General features: G+C 30.9%; 4 protein-coding genes across 7 annotated transcripts; 2 read left to right on the forward strand and 2 right to left on the reverse strand.

The window, feature by feature from the left end:
- Positions 1-11: 11 nt before the first annotated feature.
- LOC115238546 (60S acidic ribosomal protein P0-like) lies at positions 12-2,313 on the forward strand. 3 transcript variants are annotated; one of them, XM_029812474.1, is made up of 5 exons: positions 12-72; positions 557-650; positions 1,046-1,456; positions 1,546-1,890; positions 2,092-2,229. In XM_029812474.1, exons 2-5 carry the CDS (start codon positions 597-599, stop codon positions 2,227-2,229), a joined length of 948 nt encoding a protein of 315 aa, XP_029668334.1. In that variant the 5' UTR covers positions 12-72; positions 557-596. The 3 variants fall into 3 exon arrangements, with proteins under 3 accessions (XP_029668334.1, XP_029668335.1, XP_029668333.1); XM_029812475.1 differs by having other exon boundaries at positions 72-110; XM_029812473.1 differs by lacking the exon at positions 12-72 and having other exon boundaries at positions 597-650; positions 2,092-2,313.
- A 1,028-nt stretch (positions 2,314-3,341) lies between these two features.
- LOC115238543 (WD and tetratricopeptide repeats protein 1) lies at positions 3,342-10,266 on the forward strand. The gene is made up of 13 exons (XM_029812468.1): positions 3,342-3,365; positions 3,811-3,941; positions 4,012-4,123; positions 4,436-4,819; positions 4,886-5,006; positions 5,113-5,283; positions 5,366-5,493; positions 5,893-6,020; positions 6,100-6,180; positions 6,506-6,648; positions 6,775-6,922; positions 7,048-7,240; positions 9,023-10,266. The coding sequence occupies exons 1-13, from the start codon at positions 3,342-3,344 to the stop codon at positions 9,227-9,229; spliced, it is 1,971 nt and encodes a 656-aa protein (XP_029668328.1). The 3' UTR covers positions 9,230-10,266.
- Positions 9,284-12,200, reverse strand: LOC115238545 (Bardet-Biedl syndrome 5 protein homolog). Of its 2 annotated transcripts, none has more exons than XM_029812471.1 (8): positions 12,114-12,200; positions 11,654-11,802; positions 11,484-11,533; positions 11,289-11,416; positions 10,838-10,973; positions 10,649-10,750; positions 10,293-10,484; positions 9,284-9,933 (listed from the first exon to the last, which is right to left on the reverse strand). In XM_029812471.1, exons 2-8 carry the CDS (start codon positions 11,796-11,798, stop codon positions 9,718-9,720), a joined length of 969 nt encoding a protein of 322 aa, XP_029668331.1. In that variant the 5' UTR covers positions 11,799-11,802; positions 12,114-12,200; the 3' UTR covers positions 9,284-9,717. The 2 variants fall into 2 exon arrangements, with proteins under 2 accessions (XP_029668331.1, XP_029668330.1); XM_029812470.1 differs by having other exon boundaries at positions 12,037-12,200.
- Positions 12,201-12,268: 68 nt separating this feature from the next.
- On the reverse strand, positions 12,269-14,034 carry LOC115238544 (pre-mRNA-splicing factor RBM22). The gene is made up of 3 exons (XM_029812469.1): positions 13,863-14,034; positions 13,716-13,769; positions 12,269-13,525 (listed from the first exon to the last, which is right to left on the reverse strand). Exons 1-3 carry the CDS (start codon positions 13,914-13,916, stop codon positions 12,398-12,400), a joined length of 1,236 nt encoding a protein of 411 aa, XP_029668329.1. The 5' UTR covers positions 13,917-14,034; the 3' UTR covers positions 12,269-12,397.
- Between the last annotated feature and the right edge of the window lie 1,166 nt (positions 14,035-15,200).

A 15,200-nucleotide genomic window follows, 5' to 3' on the forward strand; every position in this document is an offset into this window, starting at 1 on the left:
AGCCTTCGAACTACGGATGTTATTAAACCCGATTAGGGGTGACGTGTAAACATAGTCACTGACTTTGCTGAGGTATGTTTGAGATTGAGCAAACGTTTCTGCAATATGTTGTAAAATTTATATATATTTTAAATTACTTATCTTACAGTCATTAGAGATACTGCATATATATGTATCATTTTATATAAAAAAAAACAAAAAATATATATTAAATTAATATTTAAACAGAATTATATATCAATTGCGAGGTTAATGAAGCCATGTGATTTTGGATAATTAAAAATTCGTTTGCTTCTTATTATTTGTTGAATTTTAAGAGATTTTAAGCCATTCCTCATATCATTTGTTTAAATATATATTAAAGTGATGACAAAAAAAAACAAGGCTCCTGAAAATACAAGGGGCACACAATTCTCTATCCTAAATTCCCTTTGTGGATCCCTCGTATTTCATGCATGAATTTATTATAATCTTAACTAAATATTAATATCATTAATTTTTGTTGCTTTTTTAATATATTAATATAATCCCGATTTTTATTTTAAATGATTTTCAGTCCTTAAATTCCCGCAAGGTATCCCTACGCACATTTCACGATGGGTAGGGAGGACAAAACAACATGGAAGTCAAATTACTTCACTAAACTTGTTGTAAGTATCTTTCTTTTTCATTTACATGCATAAGTTATATGATATGATAGATATGATAGATTATTTTCAAGCGCGCCAAGAGTAGGAAATGTATTAATTTCTAATGGCTAATTTCATGAAATATGCAAACTTAATATAATTTATGATATTGCTTTTGTTATATATAAATATATATATTATCTCGTTCTAATTACTTTTGAATTAATGATGAAAATGTTACGCATGTGAAAATCTTGGTTCACATGTTAGAATCAGAAATAGCTAAATCCATTAATGCATCAAGATCATGGTTGAAATATCGTGTGAAGAGAGTCTGAACTATATATAAAACAACACATACACATATATGTGTACATAAAATATAATATGATTTTTCTTTTTTATAAATATATCAGCAATTATTGGACGATTACCCCAAATGCTTCATTGTGGGCGCGGACAATGTCGGCTCAAAGCAAATGCAACAAATCCGTATGTCATTGCGTGGAAATGCAGCGGTACTTATGGGCAAAAATACCATGATGAGAAAAGCAATTCGTGGTCATATAGAACGTAATGCTGCATTGGAGAAGTTATTACCACACATTCGTGGTAATGTTGGTTTTGTTTTCACCCGAGGGGACTTGATCGAAGTAAGAGACAAATTGCTGGAAAATAAAGTACGCGCTCCTGCCAGAGCAGGAGCCATCGCACCTTTAAGCGTCATTATTCCAGCTCAAAACACAGGACTTGGTCCTGAGAAGACCTCTTTCTTCCAAGCATTGAGTATACCGACTAAAATTTCCAAGGGTACTATTGAAATTATAGTAAGTATTTGTTGAGTAATTTTTTATTAGATTTAGTTTTCTAATTTACTATTTCATGAGCTTTACTAATGTAACGATATAAATTTCAGAATGATGTACACATCCTCAAACCTGGTGACAAAGTGGGAGCTTCTGAAGCTACTCTCTTGAATATGTTGAACATTTCTCCATTCTCTTATGGATTAATAGTCGAACAGGTTTACGACTCGGGTACTATTTTCGCACCTGAGATTCTAGACATCAAACCTGAAGATCTTCGTGAAAAATTCATGGCTGGAGTTGCAAACTTGGCTTCAGTTTGTTTGTCAATTGGTTATCCTACAGTCGCCAGTGCACCGCATAGTATTGTAAATGGATTCAAAAATCTGTTGGCTATTGCTACTGTTACTGATGTCGAATTCGCGGAAGCTGCTACTATCAAGGAATACATCAAGGTATGATTTCATATAGATTACATTATATCTTACATTTTTCTATTTCTCAAACACGAATAAAATAATGAAAACGTTATGCATCTGAATATCTTGGTTCATGTATCAAAACTAGAAATAGCTAAATTCACTAATGTGTCAAGGTCATCTTTTCGTACATTACTAGTTGCATTTATTAAGAGGACTGGAATTGCTTATTTGTAGAATCCAAGCAAGTTTGCCGCTACCGCTGTAGCGGCTCCGGCAGCCGCAACTGTCGACGTTACTGCTGCGGAGAAAAAAGAAGAAAAGGAAGAATCCGAATCTGAGGACGATGACATGGGCTTCGGTTTATTCGATTAAAGTACACAATCTATCTTGTGTATACAATCAAATAACTCGAAACGTATATTTCTGATCAAATAAAATTTTAATGATTTAAAGTTTTATTCTTTATTATTATTAATGCATTATTGACAATTAATCTTAACATAAAATTTCCATTACAATAGAGACCCGAATTTATTTTTACAATAGCTATTTTTTTTCTTTTTGTGATGCTATATTATTCATAATCGTGTGTGATTATGCAATCGTACATAGATTGAAAAAGTGAAAGAAAATATATTTATAATATATACTATATACAGGGTGTCCGGTAAAGATTGTGCCAACACTCGTGAGCGGCTAGAGCACAGTAAACTGAACAAAAAAGTCCTGTAACCTTTTTTTATATAACGCTTAATAAAGGAGTTATTATTAAGTAAAATCTGGTCAATTAGCGCAGATTTTTAGCCGGACGCACGTCGGTGAGCCGTCCGCCTGATAGTATGCGGCGGCGCACACTTCACAGCGTGGGACTCATTGACGTGCGCCCGGCGATCTCTCTTTAAAACAAAAATTATCCAACACAAGAATATGAAAAAATAGTGTAATCGTAACTTTGTAATTCATACAGAATAATAATACTGTTAAATAGCATCAAAATTGACACGATATTGAAAATCTTGAAGCGAGCATTATAATAGCCGTGTTCTAAAATTTATTGCCAGCGCCAATGAATAAATAATAACAGGAGTGAGCATATCGCTAGTGGGGATAGACTTATTGCGAACCATAGACATAGTATATCTAGACCGAGCGTTTGCCTTTATTTAAGGAGTGGGGGCCGATGCCCACGTAAAAAAGGACATACTCTGTTTCGTGCCCCTTGCGTTCTCTCTCGCTCGCACTTGCGAATATCGCAGCTATCTTGACCGTCCACTTTTTTTACGTTTTTTAGGACCATGTACAGCCACTTGTTGCATAAAGCTCGTATCAGACTATGCATTGAGATTGAAATTTGACCAATCAGGACAAGGAAACTTATTACAGTTTGCACTTATTTTGCGCACGATCATCGATTCTAAATAAGTGAGAGGAAGAGCCGGTATTAGGCTAAAAAAATATTATTAATAAGTTTTAATTGTAAGATCATGGTGCATTGCCAGGCCTTTGAGGTACTTCCAGTATCTCTGTCATGCTCCAATTCGTCCCTGAGCGGCCATCTTGAGCGTTCACTTATATATAGTCACTTCCGTCCGCTTGCTTAGCACCAAATCCTCTCTCCTGTAATTCTTTACTCATTGCCAAAAACATTACAAAAAACAGTTTTCGATAATCGGTAGTCCGTTCGTTTACAGCTATGCGGCGCGCGTTGCGTTATCTATTCCGCATTTAAATTTTAATCACAATGGTTATATAAAGCTTGCAAAGAGCGGCTAGTAAGATTAAAGGTATAATAACTATTTTTATCAGTTTAATTTGTCTGATACGATGCCAACACAGGGAATTTAGATATTAAACTGATTGTTCAGAAAAAAGACAAATAAGTATCCGAAAAAGTTAAAATTATCCGTTTATTGTCTATTTAAGATGTAAAATAGAGTCTTTCAATTAATTTAGGACTCAGTGACACATACAATTTTGCAAAAACTACATGTTACCGAAAATCTAATATCACGTCTAGGTTTAGAAAAGGAATTAAATGGTCATACAGGATGTGTTAATTGTTTAGAATGGAATAAAACTGGACAGTATGTATTTGTTATAACCATATTTTTTTATTATATAGTATCAATGATGTAAAATATTATATTTACTCAGAATACTTGCATCAGCATCAGATGACAAAGATATCATATTGTGGGACCCTTTTCGTTATGAAAAAAAATTGGTACTTCATTCAGGTCATCGTGGGAATATATTCTCTGTAAAGGTAAATACACACATTTACACACACATATATATATATTGATATTAATCTATTATTAATTAATATTGATCTAATCTTTAAAATAATGCCTCATTTGATAGTTATAAATAAAAATCAGATAATATCAAATAATTTCTAAAAAAAGAAACAATGTACATATTATATCACTGTTGTGCACAAATATTATAAAGATCTCGTTAGAATTATATAATAATCCTATTACACTTGTGTGAGATTTTAATATTTTTCTTAGAATTTTATTTCTACGATGTTGCATGAGATATTTATTTTAATACTATTTGTGTTTGCTTTTAGTTTATGCCAAAATCAAATGACAGTATACTGGTGTCAGGTGCAGGAGATTGCAGAATTCGGGTGCATGATTTAACCCTCTCCGAACCGATATTCACGTGTAAATGCCACAAACAGCGTATTAAACGTATCGCCACTGTGCCCAGTATTCCCTTCTTGTTTTGGAGCGCCGGCGAAGATGGTCTCTTTTTGCAATATGATATTCGTACACCACATATTTGCAGGAGTAACAACCACAATGTTCTCGTGAATTTGGTTTATCATATGGGTCGTTATGCGGAGGGCAAATGCATTGCCGTAAATCCGAGAAAGCCTGAGCTGATAGCCATTGGCGCTAATGATGCTTACATTCGGATGTATGATCGACGAATGATAAAACTATCGCAGGTATTCTCGGCAGATTTCAGTCAATAAGTGTTTCACATTATAACATCTAATTTTGAAACCCCACAGATGCCTCCAACTCCCTCCATACATGATAACTCAGATTGGGCAAATATTAGCACTTATCGAGCAGGAAAAGGTGATCCAGACGACAATATCCCATTGGGTAGCACACAGTATTTTATTGCGGGTTTGTTCGTACAATCACAAATATATATGCCTTTATCTTTACTTTTTTTCTTAAGTATGGTATGATCATTTTAATTAAGACTGTCATTCAATTTAATATTGAGTAGGCCATCTGCACTCTCGTGATGGTAATAGGAGCATTACAACTACTTACCTGACATTCAGCGATAATGGAAATGAGTTACTCGTGAATATGGGTGGAGAACAGGTTTACTTATTTGATATCAATGAGTCAAATAATTCAAAAACATTTTTCAGTTCATCAAAAAAATATTCAAGTAACTATCACACGAAGTTTGTCGTTTTTATGTGTATGCAAAATTATTATTATATACACAATAATCAATTATGTTTTATTAGAATCAATCGAGCAGGATCAAGAACTTGACAAGTATCACATAAAACAAAACAACACAAGCTATACAGAAGATCTTGTAGATAAAACTGTAAAAATATTGCCACCACACATTGAAGAATTAAAACGCCAAGTAAGTTTATAGAGTTGTTTCTTACATGTATAAATAAGGAATTGACATGTAGCATAAAATATGAAATATCTTCAAAAAGAAAGAGAGAGAGAAAATTTATATTTTCTCTACATTATAAGCATGTTTAAATAAATTTTATCATAATTTATAAAGTTAAATTTACTTAAGAAGAAGAATTCTTTTATCCATTTCATGATAAATTTTGCATTATAAATTTTTTGTTTTTTGTGTGACATTTTAAAAAAATATTTTTCAACTATTATACTTACGCAGTAAAAAGAAAAGAAAAAAAAATGAAAGGATAAAAACATGGAAAAAGAATCAAAATATATTCAATTAAATAAAATATTAACTAAAATGATTTTTAGCATTGTAATTAACAAGACATTTTATTAACAGGCCAATGAAGGGTTTGAGCAGCAGAAATATTCATTAGCAATTAATTTGTATAATAAAGCTATTTCTTACTGTCCACGGGCAGCAGTACTGTTTGCCAATCGAGCAGCTGCTTACATGAAACGTGCTTGGTAATTATTTTCGTTGACGATAAAGTATATATATATCAAATAATCTAAAAAAATATACATTTATGTGATTTTGATATAGGGATGGCGATATTTATGCCGCTTTACGAGATTGTCAGACAACATTATTTCTCGATTCGGAACATGTAAAAGCTCATTTTAGGTAAATCAAATAAGCCTTTATAATTAATGAATTTGAGAAAATGCTCAGTCACATCAGCAAAAAGTCATGTGAAATTTTTGCTATAATTTTATTTACCATTCAAATTATGGCTCAAATAAAAATCTTGTACTATTTAAAGAACAATACATTCAATTTAAAAGCTTCAGTAAGAGTTTAAAAGTTAAAAATAAAAAACTAAATGTGAATTTTTGTTTTGGCACAACAAACGTTCTTATTGAATTTTTTAATTTAATTCTTTATGCTGGAATTGATAAATTTTTTCTATCATTGAATTATTATTATTGTAACTTACACATGTGTACAGATTGGCGCGTTGTCTGTTTGATTTAAATCGATCAATTGAAGCTGACAAAGTACTCAAGAATTTTCAACAAAAATTTCCAGAATATACATCTAATTCAGCGTGTAAAGCATTGAAGATGGATATAAAGGAAGCTATCAATGCTGGTAACATTATTCGATCACATTTATATATAAAAATGTATATAAATGTGTGTTGTAAACTTATAGCTATGTACAATTACTAATGCTTTATTAAGAAATATCAATTCTAATGTACATATTATTTATTAGGAAAAGACGTGACACAAACCAATCAAACATTTTTCCCAATATCAGAATATGAGCAAGAATGGAGACGTAATACAATCGATTACAAAATAAGATTTTGTGGTCATTGTAATACTACAACTGATATAAAGGAGGCAAACTTCTTTGGAAAGTAAATGAGTTTAAATAGCAATATTAATGATATATTTAAAATTTTGTACTTTATTTCTAGTTCTTAACTCTATGCAATTTGTGTAAGATTTATCTTGATCATATAATATTAATTCCTGCTTTAAGCGATGGCCAATATATAGTAGCTGGGTCAGATGATGGTTCCTTTTTTATCTGGGATCGCAATACTACTAATATTATACGTGTGCTGCGAGGAGATGACAGAATTGTCAATTGTTTACAACCACATCCATCCACATGCTTGTTAGCTACCAGTGGTATTGATCCAGTAATTAGATTATGGAGTCCATGGCCAGAGGTAAATCATACTTTTTTTTTTTTTCCCCCCATTAAGGCAATTTCTTGGTAGTATTCATTGGATTTCATAATTTCTGTATTATGCCGACTTTAAATCTGATTTTATTCTCTCCTATTTTAAGTCGTGTTCCTTTCTTGTCTATAAGCGGGAAAGATAAGGAAACTCATGTTAATCAAACAACATATTGCATTATTAATGAAACTTTAAATGGTTATAAAACTATAAAATGCTTGGATCGAAATAGGATTTATAGAGAGATTTTGAAAATTAATTTTGAACTAAACTACTAAACTAGTTAAATTTGTTTAAGGTCATTCAGATAATTTATTTAGATATTAATAAACTAAATAAAATTCTTCTACATCCCAAAATTATTTGTTTCATTATTTTAAAGAAATTACTGAGAGAGTATTCCAAGAGTTGAGTTTTGGATCGCTTATTAATTATATCTTATTCTCTTAATGAGATTAAATAATTTTCAAATATAAAATAAAAAAATAGAATTAATTGATTAATTTTGAAGTGTTTATTCAAAAAGGAAAAGTTTGGCATATTTATAGATTAAAATCTATTTAACTGAATAACTTTTAAATAGAAAATCTCTTATACAAAATTATATAAAAGTTTTAATTTTTCTTATTAGGAAAAGATAGTTATTGTTTTTGATTTTTACTAATAGAATTCAATGAAAAAATATTTTGTTAAGAATCTATTCTCACTCTGTCCACTCCAAAATTATCAAATATGTAGTTTGCGGGCCAAACTGTAGCAGTGTAGCCCATCTTCCTTTCCATAGCCCGTTTGTGGACCGTAATGTGATCTTATAGTGAAAATAGATGGAGAAGAGCATTGAACTATATAATTGGAATGAGAGTTATGAAATGGTAGATATGATCGAACTGTTGAAAAGTAATTTCTTTATAGTAGAAGAATATTTGTATGTGTTATGATGTTATTTCTATTTGACTAATAATGATTTCCTACAATTAATTCGCTAACTGCGGGAGATAAATGTATTTTAAAGTTGTCATTTTTTAAACCATGGTGTGGCCACATAATTTGTTATAAAAAGACTTATATTCTAATATTTACTATAACATATTTATCGAAATAGGATTTATAGAGAGATTTTGAAAATGTCGATGTTAGTTACAAAAACATGCAATAAAGATTAGGGATGTCCAATTTAAAAAATCAAGTCGACTTTGACACGACCTTGACAAGTCTATGCAAAGGCAAACTATTATTGATGAAAACATTTTTTTTTTATCTTATTTCTCCACAAATTAGTTGATTAGATTAAAATGAATTACCCTGTATATATATGTATGTATATGTATAAAAGTATACACTCCTCATTTGATGTTATAGATTCTCCAAATTATTTGATTCTGACCAATTAGAACAAGAGATGCAAAGATTTCCTATCCTAACTGGTATCCACCGGAAAATTTTAATGATAAACATGTGTAGTTGATACTTTTAAATATCCGAATATACAGGGTGGCCCAGAATTCATAGTACAACCAAGAAGGAGGTGATTCTATGCCTCAAAATAAATCGAAATGATTCAATAACTTTTCTTCGATTGAAGTTCCATTATTCAGAAAAATGAGTTTAAAAAGTTGTCGAGTATGCATACATTATTTTGGCATTTGAAAATTTAAAAGTGCAGAATACACTGTTCATCAGAAGCAGTTCATCATAATTTAATTTACAGAGTACAACTTTGTATATGACAAAACGGCAAATGCAATTAACTTAATTTAATTTTAATTACAGGATGGTAGTGTAAATGAAAGGGAAATTCAGAATCTGGATGATGCTGCATCAGCCAATCAAATACGTATGAACAGTGATCCATTCGAATTAATGCTTATGAACATGGGATACAGATTTCCTGTTCCTCAACATGAATTTAGCGACGAAGATGGTGAGGATCAACATGATCAACCAATAACACAAGCTTTAAATTGCAGGCCAAGTTAAATATTTGCAAAAATTCCACAAAAAGAAACACTAAAAATAGTTAGGCAATTGAGGATCTATATTAATATGCATATTATGATCTTTCACGCTATTTTAATTCTAATTATTTATTTTTTCACCAATACACTTTGAATTATTTTTATTATGTAATAATAAAAGCATTTTTGTAAGATCAAATACACACAAGATAGGGCTTTATTTGTTATGATATTATGAATGTTTTAAGAAATATAAAACAAAATTGAGTAAGAGTTATATATTTCGAATCTAATAGAACATGTAATTGATTAATATGTTATATATTGTGTATATGCGTGCGTGCGTGCGTGTGTGTGTGTATTCTTGTACAAAATGAGTTTGCTTTTATCCTCTTGTGAGCATATTGTTTTCTATAATGAAAAGAACTATCATATAATTCGACATGAGTTTGTGGCATTTTAATATAGATAAATAAAATTTAAAACTTTAAAAACGATTAAGTTAAAAACTTAATTAACAGACGATGGTATAAGTTCCCATAAATTCTGCAATGTACTGCTTTCTCTTGGCTCTTCTGCCGCGAGTCCTAAATAAATCGAAAAATTAGGTTTTCTTTGGCCTGTATTTCCTTCGGAAAAATAATAACCAAACACATTTGATATTTCAGATTGATTATCTTGTATTTCAGTGAAATGTTCCACATTGATCTCCTCTTGTGAAGGTGCCTGTAATACACACACACACGCACACACACAATATTTAACACTTCCATTGGACGACATTTCAATACATCTATATTCCAAATTCATCCAATAGTAAAATACGAATATATGTTTATGAAATATATGCCGTTATATTGAAAGATATTTATCAAGCAATTTAATTTTTTAAATAAGTGCAAAAATATTCTTAAAGAAGAAAAATAAGTGTTAGTTATTAAAACAAACTTATGAATTTAATTTAGGCATAATCAAGTTTTGATTCAAGTAGAAAAATTTCACAAATGTGATTTATCGAAAACTTTATTTTTGATTAATAAATCAATATTATTATAAAATGTATATTAATATGCGTTATAAAGTACCTGATGTTCAAATGTGTATTCCACACCAAAAATAGGAAACTTTCTGAATTCTGAAAGAAGTATTGATATTTCTTTGTGAATAATGTGAAGCTGTTGCAAAGGATTAATACGAAAACCTAAAACATATCCTCCACTGGCTTCTGTACTTAAAATTACTAAAGTCGGTCCAAATTTCGATGTTCTAATGGTAATCTGCAAGAAATTTAGATATAGACCATAGAATTTACCAAAACTAAAATATGTATAATGTTTCATAAATCTCTTTCCAATTTCTAAAAAGATAAAATTAATAAAAAATATATCTTTCAAAGATCTTTCTGACAATTGTTTATTATTATTCATATTTTAACACTCACATTTTCAATTATAAGATAAGGTATCGATACATTAAACTGATGATTTACATCTGCATACCATACCAAACGTATATTTGTTATAATAAAAGTTCCGATATTTCCCTATAAAACAATAACTATTTTTTTAATTTGCGATTATCATGCGTAATAATTTAATGCCGGCGATTAGAAATTAAAACTTTTCGAAACCTGTTCAATGGACAAGTTCCAAACATCTTGCATGGAAAAATGTACTTTTTCTTGAGGTAACAAAACCAGCCGATTTTCACGTATAATACCGCTTCTTAATTTAATTTCTCTGTAAACTTTCGACGATACGTAAGCTCTGCAATAAGCACTTTATAAAAATAGCTACTATTATACATACGGAGTGTTTTACACATAAAGTGTTACAAGATATTTTTTCCAAAACTTGACATTGTACAAGAAAATGTTACAGATAAAATTTATAGTTTTGAGGGAGAAAAAAGTTGATAAATTAAATTTTAAATTCTTAAATTTTAAGAATTTAAACTTTAAATTCTTAAATTTTAACTAAGATTATTTTTCAAGGTCATATGAAGTTCAATCAACATAGTTTTTTTCAATGAAACCATCCTAATTATATAGCGATAAACAATAAAAGTATGATAATCATCACCTGTAAACGCCTATGACCGAAGTGTAATGTCTAGTACTTTTGATATCATGATTCGTAAATATAAATTCATATCGACAGTTTCGGAATGAAGTTAATATATGAAGAGCTTGCATATATCCACCATGAATCTAAAAAAGAAATGATTGCTTGCTGTTTCAGCAATGCAGCAAATATTCGCACTAAAATGGTTCTTACCGTATGAAGAATTTTCGTGTTTACTGTGACAAATGTATTGTAGCCTATACCTATAAAATCATACATCTTTCGTTCGAAACAGTATTTATATCGAATAAATTAATTAATTAAAATTATATTTTGTTAAATTACAAATTATACTGTATGTGTGATAATATTTTGTGTCATACTTAAATTGATTCGTGGAAAAGATAAAGAATGCCATAAGATTCTCAAGTTTGTGACGATCAATTTTCCTAAATCTCCAGCATTGCCTTTTGTATCTTCTATCATGTCAAGTTTGTCAACAGTCAGTTCACCAGATCGCAGCTGCATATTACTACATACAAAAATAATTTTAATTTTCAAGCATCGCGCTCCTATATAATTTAATTTAATTTCTCACTATAGATTTCATGCTAAATATGGCTATTTAATTACACGTTTGATTTATTTAATATAAGAATTATTGGATATAAATATCAAATGAGAATCGAATAACCACATTTAGCGTATTAAAAAATATAGTTAAAAAATCGACAATAAATTTGAGTAATTAAAATTTTATAATTACAAGTGAGAAATATCAAATCTGACTTCATTGTCCTGCCACATTTCGGATATTAGCTAAACGAGATGGCTATAGCTTACTTAGTTTGTCAGACTGAAAATCAATACTGTTGTCATATCTACAGAGATGCACAACAATATGCCTTGTGATATGGTAGGAGATTCTTTCTATAAAAAATCAAACTTATCTTACATTACCAACAATAGATATTTAAATCAATTGCATAGATAAATAAAAATCAATATTAATATTTAATGACAAAAAAAATCGAAAACCATATACATATTGTAATTTTAAGGAACTCGAAGGATATATATTTCTGTCCTATCATTACAGTTACATTAAAAACTCATATGTCATTACACTATTCTTCCGGCCAAGGTTTGCCTATACCCTGTGACGCGCCCATTCTGGATGGATCCTGGCTTGGATAATGTATAGGTGTCGTTCCTGGAGGGAAAATCGGCGTCGCAGCTGCAGCCGCCATTTGTGGTGGAAACATAAATTGAGGTGCAACAGGCGGTGGTGGAATCATCATCGGCGGCATCATGCCAGGCGTGGTCTGTAGGTTGAAAAAATTGTTACCCATAGTTTCTGGTGGCGGTGGTAACGCTCCAGGTAATCCCGGAACAGGTTCAAGAATTTCTCTCATTGCTTCTGTTGCAGATATCGTTTGCCTTCCCTGAGAACGGCCCCATTTTATAGTAAGTCGCCTTCCACCCAATATCAACTTGTTGAACGTTCTTTCTGCCGCCGCCTCGGCAGCGCTTCTCTGCGTGTATTGGATGAAGGCACATTGTTGACGTGGCACCATGGTCACCGAACGTATCTCGCCATATTGATAGAAATGATCGCGCAATTGTTTTTCTGTTAATACATCACCTAAATTGCCGATATACAATGTCGTGATAGATTTATCTTCGGGCGGATCGAGCTTGGGCATAGCTGCTGCTCTTCGCATAAGTTTATCTGCCACTGGATCATTCACACCATAATAACGATCCTTTATGTTCTGATCAGCTAATGGATCGTCGGGGTCTGTCGGCTTTTCATGCCGATAAGGACACTCTTCACCCCTCTTGCACTCGCCTTTCACCCAAAATGAACAAATGTGCGGTCTATTTCTCTTATAGTATGGACTCGTTCTAGCCAATTTCATTAAGAGATCGCTAGCCGCTGCAGATTTGCCGACAGCACCGGCTGGCGTTGTTGGATCGATTTTTCCAATCTCGTTGTCTATATTCTGCACATAATATTCCTTGTTTACGTCTGAACGTGGCAAATCATCCTTAATCTTCAAAGCAGCGTCGCGAACTTGAATAGGTAGACCATATTCCAAATCTAATAAACATGTTTGACAAACATTTTTCAATCTACTACATGTTTGACAAACTTCAGTTTTCTTAAATCGCATCCTTGCCCCAGGACACCATCTAAATACTGTAAATGGTCGCATACATATCTTGCATTCCTTTCCATATTTTTCCTTTGTCTGCAAACAAATATATATAAGTGATTAGAATATTTTAATAAAATAGAGTTTATTTTCATTGCAAGAAAGAAAATATATTAGATTTTGCAACCTTATTATTGCTATTTGTTAAAATCAGACAAAAATTCCTACACTGATACATATTATCTCATAATATAAAGACATTTGTGACAACTACCAGATAACTTACCATACGGATATATGGATTATCTCCTAAGCATGTTTGACATAGTATTGGAAATTCCTATATGGATAAAATAATATAGACATAAGAAAAAATTCATGACATTTAAAATAAAAACACTGATGTAAAATGCTTTAATTTCTCCATACTTACCGCATCTTCCCAATTTTGTCTGTTATATGTATTGGTAGTTTTTGATGTAGCCATAATGCGTTAGTTTATCTTATTATTCATACAGAAAAAATTAATATTATACTTCCACCATTTGCAATATAAGCATTATCATGGATCCAACAAGAGTTGAAGCATAGATATATAGTAGGATAGACCGGCCCCTGCCGTGAGAGGTGAGAGGCAGCCTTAGAACATTTATAAATAGAAGGGGAATAGCAGGTTGAAAAGTGTCGGAAGGAAGTGAGAAAGAAAATCGTAGTTGCCTCTCTCTTGTGAGTAGAGTCCTAGATTATCAGAGAGCTCTGACTACGTTTACACGTCACCCCTAAGGGCCAATTTCACAAAGTCCAGTTAGATTAACCGAGGGTTAAAATTAGCAGGGTGGCCAACAGAAAATAGAGGTGAAGGAAAACCAAGCATTCTTATCATTTCAGTTCACTACAATGTTAGTTTGAATGAATACTTGCAAAAAAATACTACCTGCACAAATTACACTTCTATTTGCATTATTAAATTAATTATACATTATATTTATATAAATCCAAAATGTTCATTTGCATTTTGCATTTGAAAGAATTTTCTAAAAGATTGAATTGATCTTATCATAATATTTCAATGTTATCAACTGCATTATACCGAAAAAAAATGATAGAACTGATAAAACTGATAAAATTGACACATACATAAGATTTTTTATTAATTTAACGATTTTCCAACGAGATTAATAATCAGAAAAGTTGTTAAACATTGACACGATCGTTGGATGGATCATCGTAACTTTTCGTTGATTTAAGTTTAAAATTTTTGTATTGATTTTTATAAAAAATCGTATATTGTAGCACTTATTGACAAATTTGACAAGAAAACTGCATTGCCAGGGAAATAAAAATTTTTACATTTTACTGTTAAAACCATAATAATCATTTGATGATTTAGATCTTATCTATTTAAAAATTATTTACTAAAAATTGTAGCAAAATACTTTTACCTAACCTAAAATCTTCTTGTTTTAATTTTTTTTAAAATTAATTTGTGGGGTATTCATGACCAAAAATTTTTGTCATAAATTATGAAAAATATTAATTACAACTATGCAGATGTAAAAAATCATATTATTTTGTAAAACTTCAATTTTTTTTATCCGGATCTATTTATTTCATTTTCCAAGCAATATAAACATAAGAACTGTTTTCTTTTTTTAAGTTTTGATAGTTTCATACTACTATTATACAGCCAAAAATCCTCAAAAGAGAGAGCACAAGTGCAAACGAAAGTTGACTTTATCAAAAAAGAGAAAAATATGAACAATGCATGTAT

The sequence above is a fragment of the Formica exsecta genome, unplaced genomic scaffold (genome assembly GCF_003651465.1).
Source record: "Formica exsecta isolate Colony F162 unplaced genomic scaffold, ASM365146v1 scaffold346, whole genome shotgun sequence".
In the NCBI taxonomy this organism is placed as follows: domain Eukaryota; kingdom Metazoa; phylum Arthropoda; class Insecta; order Hymenoptera; family Formicidae; genus Formica; species Formica exsecta.